Below are 7,036 nucleotides of genomic sequence, written 5' to 3'. Positions count from 1 at the left end.
ATTTGGGACAAAGAAGAAAGAGTATGAAGAGAGACATAACGGCTACAGAAATAAGGTATGACAGAGGACTAGGTCTAGACAGCGGGGTCCTCAGAATCCCAAAAGCTGACCACATGTAGGTGGGTCACAGGTAAGTTGGGCTGGGGAAGCCTGGCCTTTTAAGGTGTGGATTTCCCTAGAAACAATACAGATAAACTGCCCATTAAAACATGTATATCTCAATTAAACAACGGGGGAGGAATAGGGAGAAAGACAGAACTTTTTAGCCAATATTTGGCATTAAACTCTTTCATCCAGATTTCCAGGAGATTCTTCTTAGAGAGATTAATAGAGGACTTCTAGGGTAAAAAACATTCGTTTTTATTAGTACTTCTGCAAAAGCAGCTGTGTGAAGTTAACCATACTCTTTGGACTCTTAATAATTATGAACTATTCTTGGTAGATGTCAGATAACTTGAATATGACAAAGAAGAAAGAGCACAGATCATCTGAAGCATGATTAGGTGGGTGCTGATAAATGACTATTAGCAAATAACTTCTATCTTTTCAGTCACTGAAAAGATTTCATTGGTATGAAATAATCACTCTGGTACTATAAATGTCACATGAATAAAGTGAATTTTAAATAGAAATTATTAAAGAAATATGCCCTGTTTACCCTTAAAAATAAACAGAATTTCAAACCTGAATAAGTTAAATCTGTTAGTAAAAGCAGAGTCAATCAACTATTCTTCACAATGGTGAATGCTTGATAGCTAAACTTCAGAATGATACCAAATCTATTTTCAAAACTGTAATACAATATAGAAATCTGCTTGCAAACTATTTGTTTAGCATTTCTGAATAATAATATATTTAACATATTATTGCATTTTTCTCCCCCTAACAGGTAAAACACTTTGCCAGGTGCTTTATGTGAACAGTTGAAAGGAGAGCCAAATTAAAAACTCAGCTTAACACTGTGTGGTCATTATACACAAAGGGGTTAATAAGGCAGATATGATAAAGATTACTATTTTGACTATTTAATGTGTTTAATAAGATTTCGCAGGGAAGAACTTGGTCTAACTTTCCCGTTTTCTTCTATTCAGTCCCAGCTATCAAGCTTTTTAATTATCCATTGTAGCATGCCCTACTTACTCAACAGGGACAAGCTAAACTTGTATTCGCTCAGGCCTGCCTAGCGAATTAGAACAACCTCAGAAATAAAGATGCCTATTGGGGGAAATTTGAAACAGACCTCAGGCTCACAGATTCAGCTGAGCTTGCAGCAACCTGAACAAACCTTAGTTTTAGAAAACAGTATATGAATTGCAAAACTATACTTCAACAAATGTTCTCTGTGCTCCTTCAGCAGAACAAAAGGGCAGGACGAGTTGATTCTTGCCCTCGTCTTCTGTATCTCTTTTGTGCAGTTGATTACTTATAAACAGCTAGAAGGTGAAGATGATACATTGCGTCATACAAAGACTTTAGCCAGTGCGTCAGCTCCAGCACTGGCTATGTAGCATTTGGATGGGTGGAAAGCTACATCATGAATCGATTCTTCAAACTTTTTTCGATGAGCTGTGAATTCTTGGATACACGTCTTACTTTCTAGATTCCATAAACGTATTGAACAGTCATGACCTATACCCAAAAAAAATTGAAAGGAAAAATTACATTAACATGAACATGGTAAGGACAAATAAATAATCCACAGTTGAGGTACTTACTGCCAGACATCAAGTAAAGGCCATTAGGATCAACTGCTAAACTTGTAACAGCTTCTAGGTGGGCTACCATCGAGTGGATCAGTTTGCCTTTGGAAAAAGAGATGGATATTCCTTATTAATGCCTTTCCTCATCGCCTATGTATGCCAGTTACCATGTCATGCTGGTGTCTCCAGTCATCCCTCTCTGTGTGCTTACTGTATGAACAGCTTTTTCCATCAACTAAAACAACATGTCTCCCCTCTTGCCTCTAGTCATGGCAATGACACGGAAAACCAAAAAAGCTCAAATTTTAGATTACACTTTTGTCTTTTAATCCACAATATGGAAGTCAGTAATTTCTACACACACCCCTTAAGCCACATTTGTTAATTAGAACGTAGACATTATTAATCACCTACTTTGCATTCTTTAGCTACTGGCAACTTATGAGTTGTGGAAACACAGAATTCAAATTCACAGAGAGAAAACAATGACGCAAGGAAAAAGGGACAGAAAGAAAACATGGCCATAATTTTGGTGGATACAACATATAGAAAAAAATTTTAAACATTAAATATTCATCACCAGCAGCTAAACAAAGTCACCAAAAGTCAACATGTTAAAGGCAGATACTTAGATAAATATGGCAGCTAATATACGGTGCTTTCCTCCCAGCACAACGCTTCCTAAATTTCCTTTATACTGGTGAAATGTAGTAAAATAAAACTTGGGCAAGTCTCCATGCACAATTCAAATCAATGAGGACCAACTAGTCAGTTTTATAACACAGAAAATATTAGTCCATGGAAAAACGAATACAATGACCTGGAGGTTTTCCATCTGCAACACTAAAAAAGGCTATTTGATAACGGAATAATTGAATATTGAATAATGCTATTCAATAATTGAACAACATAATGACCATATGCCTCTATTTCCAATGTTTCTACTTTTCCCCAACATATACTACTACAACAGATCACAGCAACAGATCATTTTTATTGGTATTTGAGTGAATTTTTCCTGGTGTCCCTAGTGATAACCTTGGCTCTAAAGCCTACATATAGCATTTGCTCACTATTAAATAAACCAAAATGATTCTGTACTAGTCTTAGCAGATTTGGATGGAATGAAGAGAAACTGAGCCGGGAGAGTATCTGTGTTTCAGTGCCTATTCCCTGACTACGAGACCACCAACAAACACCAAAATTAGCCTACTTGTGGTAGGGATTTTTTTTTCTTTAATAAAAATCAATTCTTAGTAAGTTCTTACCTGTATTGTTATCATAGAATTTGATGTGCCTGTCTTCATGAGCAGTGATGCTGATCGGAAGAGTAGGATGACTGATGACTCTATTTATTTGGCAGGAAGAGTTGGCTGCTAAAAAGAAAAAATTAAAAAGCAACACAATTTAGTCAAAGATATTTTTCACATAAAGAAGAACTAAATTATCTGCCTAAGAGACTGAAAAAGTAGGCTGGCCATGGTGGCTGAGGCCCGTAATCCCAGCAAGGTGGGAGGCCAAGGCAGGTGGATCACGAGGTCAGGAGATCGAGACCATCCTGGCCAACATGGTGAAACCCTGTCTCTACCAAAAACACAAAAATTAGCCGAGTGTGGTGGCGCATGCCTGTAGTCCCAGCTACTCAGGAGGCTGAGGCAGGAGAATCATTTGAACCTGGGAGGCAGAGGTTGCAGTGAGCCAAGATTGTGCCACTGTATTCCACGGCCTAGGTGTCAGACCAAGACTCTGTCTCAAAAAAAGAAAAGAAAAAAGAAAAAAAAGAAAAAGAAAAAGAAAAAGTAAATAATGTGACTTTTATTATTTGTTTTTAGTTTATTTATGCTGTGATTGTTTTCAAAATTTCAATGTTAGGAAAGAGAATTGCCTGAGCTATACTATACTGATAAATCTGGAAATATTTATAAATTATAATTTCCTGCTATATGTGGGTGCCACCTAAGGCTTAGTCTAGAACCACTAACACTGTTCATTCTACAACGTTCTGTAAGATTTTGCTATTTTAGTATAAGTAAGTTCTATCATCACTTACAGGGAGGTAATTCTCAAATTTAAATCTCAGCTCTTTTTGCATACAATGTTTTGTATCACATCATTATCATCTAAAGATAAATATGACAAAGAGAGCTTCTTAATCCTTAAATCCCTTTTTCACTCTTCCTCATCATAATAGAAATGGTCATCATTTGACAGAACCAGGTTTGGAATCCTAAAAGTCAGCATCTTAACTGTATTTTTTGTTAGTAAGTTCCAAAGAAACTTCAATTATATATACAATGCAATAGGAAAGCACATATCAAGCCCATATTACAGTGAACACATCAAGGTCCAGAAAAAGTTGTGACTTCTCCACAATCAGGTGACAATATCAGTACCTATTCTAACTTCTAACTCTCTCCCAACCTGATGGTTCATGCAGATCACACAACTGCCAAAATTGGTTCCTAAATGATCACACATTCTTCCTGAAAGGGTTTTATTAAAAAGAAATCAGTAATTTAAAACCTCAGTGATTTCTGTTAAGCTTTTTTTTAAGAGAAAAGAAACACTGACAAAAAGAAAACACTAATTGAAGGTATGTCAAAGTTTTAAAAATTAAATTATGGTCCAGGGAGAGAAAGGGACATCCTTGTAAAGTATATTACTGGGACAACTGTCAAAATTTGAATATAAATAGTAACTCAGATAATAGTATTGTGTCAATGTTAAGTTTCCTGATTTTGATCATTGTAATACACTACATCAGAGAATGTCCTTGTTCTTAGGAATTACACGCTAAAGGATCTAGGGGATAGGAGCATGATGTCTCTCATACGGTTCAGAAGTTAAAATTATACACATATATAGAGTGAAAAAGTAAATGTGACAAAATGTTAAAAACTGCTAAATATGTGTGAAGGGTAGCCAGGAGTTCTTATACTGTTTTTGTACCTTTTCTGCAAGTTTAAAATTATTTCAAAATAAAGTGTTTAAAAAATTTTTTGAACCCTAGAATAGGTATTACAAGTTTATATTCGCATAATAGAAAATACAGCTAAAAACAGTCTAATCTTACAGAATTTTCATGTGGCTCCTAGAAATATGACATCTTAAAAACTGAAGATAGTTTATTCCCAAAGATAGTGGCAGGTAATTACCCAGCCTGTTATTTAAATATAAAACGTGGCTGGGCATGGTAGCTCACGCCTGTAATCGCAGCACTTTAGGAGGTCGAGGCAGGCGGATCACTTGAGGTCAGGAGTTCGAGACCAGCCTGGCCAACATGGTGAAACTGTCTCTACAAAAAATACAAAAATGAACCAGACATGGTGGCACATGCCTGTGGTCCCAGCTACTCAGGAGGCTGAAGCAGGAGAATCGCTAGAGCCCAGGAGGTGGAGGTTGCAGTGAACTGAGATTGCACCATTGCACTCCAGCCTGAGTAACAGAGCGAGACTCTGTCTCAAAAAAAAAAAAAAAAAATATATATATATATATATATATATATACATATATATATATATATACACACACATATATATATACATATATATATATATATACACATATATATATATATACACAAAAACTCACTTGACCATGTGGAATAAGTTCTTAGTCAGTTACACCTGATTTAGATCCTAAACAAAGAGATGCTTATTCACAAAATTCAGACTATGCATTATTTCCTCCACAGATAATACTCCATTGAGCAATACCTGTTGTAAAGTCCAGCAAGAGAAAAACAGTAACAACAAAAAAAGAAATACTTTAAGTGAAGTATCCCATATATTCTGAGAGAGATGTTTTAGAGAATAGTCTCAATTGCTTTGAGAGCTAGAAAATAAATATGATTGAAATCAAATCATGGAAACAGGCAAAAGAAAGTTCTTATTTGGTAATACTTTTAAGGAAGCTTCTCCACTTGATGACAAATCAGAGAAGTAGGCAGAATTCAAAGAACACTACTCATACCCAGCTTGTGACATATCTACTTCAACTACCTTTGACTTTATCACAGTCAAATCGCCACTGACATCAACGAGAAGAAGGGTAATTTATTCCTATTCTAACAAACATCCTTCATCACTTTAAACTCTATATAAAATTCACTTTCACCTTGAAGCTTGTTTGGTCTTTTCATTTTTTTTTTTTTAAAAAAATGCTAAATTCCAAAACAGAACACCACAATCAAATATAAATAGCAAGGGGTAGTTCACAGTAAAACATAGTAAGAGACTAATTTAAGTTTACTTTATACAACTTTAAAAGTAAAAAACATAATTTAGAAAATGTCAGGACATATTACAACTCAAAATAATGATCATTTATTCCAGTAATGTTGCCTTTGTTAAAAATATTCTTGGAAGTTTTTTCAAAATATTTCCAGTGTCAGGTAAAAAGTCCTATTAATTTAGGGTCACATCTCTTGGGGGAAAATATGGACTCACTTGCCTAGTTCTCTTTATCCATCTTATCTACCAGACTTGACATCTTATTAACCTGCAGTCATTAAAAAGCACTATTTCCACTCAGGATGTTCACGAATTGGCCATATAATCTCTGAAGGTAATTACATAAATGTTCTCATCCTTTCTAATTTCATATTAGTTTTTACTTTTACTACTGTAGCTTTGGATCATATATTTAAATGTGATTTTAAATTTATTGAGAGTCTAAAACCTGTAATTTCTTGGTGATATTCTCCTTTTCCAAATCTATCATCTCAGTTTTTATTTTCCTGTCTCTCAAGTAGCTCAAAGTTCTATTCATGCTTACTTCCCCACACAAGTCTCAGCATATCAGAAGAAAACAATGAACAACAGGTTAGGAAGGGAAAACGATAAAAAACACAATGGAATAAAGAAACTTTTTGAGAGACAGAGAGTGAGAATAACACAACAATATATGTATACACATGCATGGACATGTTCACACATGGATGTACACACACCCAACATGTAATCACTTTTAAAGCTAGTTCTCAGATTAAAACAACAGTATCTGTATGTGGTATTCTTCATCAACTGCAACCTAAACTGTGATTGTCTGGATTATGGCTAAAGACAGCAAGCAATGGTAAAGAAAGCCAAAAAGCAAAAAAGAGTCTGTAATATCTTCTTCATAACCTGAAAAAGCATTTATTTCCTGACTTCCTGCATCCAATAAGATGCTTCAGGTTTGGAATTCTGAGTGCCACCACATGATCTGTATTGAGCTGTACCAAATCACACTATTAATATAAAATTAAGTTGATTTAAAATATGAAATTATGAGAAACAAAAAATATTTTATTTCCTATTCAGAATAAATAAGGCTTTCTTCAAATAGAATTGAAA

General features: G+C 34.9%; 1 protein-coding gene across 2 annotated transcripts in view; it reads right to left on the bottom strand.

The window, feature by feature from the left end:
* Positions 1-339: 339 nt before the first annotated feature.
* Positions 340-7,036, bottom strand: part of STRN (striatin) — a 122,695-nt gene continuing 115,998 nt past the window's right edge. For both annotated transcript variants that reach the window (XM_015112104.3, XM_077959727.1), the window contains 3 exons: positions 2,969-3,076; positions 1,716-1,802; positions 340-1,629 (listed from right to left, as the gene is read on the bottom strand). In XM_015112104.3, coding sequence (XP_014967590.1) covers positions 1,460-1,629; positions 1,716-1,802; positions 2,969-3,076 — 365 coding nt within the window. In that variant the 3' untranslated portion in view covers positions 340-1,459. The remainder of the gene's footprint in view (positions 1,630-1,715; positions 1,803-2,968; positions 3,077-7,036) is intronic.

The sequence above is a fragment of the Macaca mulatta genome, chromosome 13 (genome assembly GCF_049350105.2).
Source record: "Macaca mulatta isolate MMU2019108-1 chromosome 13, T2T-MMU8v2.0, whole genome shotgun sequence".
NCBI classification, from domain to species: Eukaryota; Metazoa; Chordata; class Mammalia; order Primates; family Cercopithecidae; genus Macaca; species Macaca mulatta.
The sequence above is the reverse complement of the archived record's forward strand: the minus strand, read 5'-3'. Positions and strand labels throughout refer to the sequence as shown.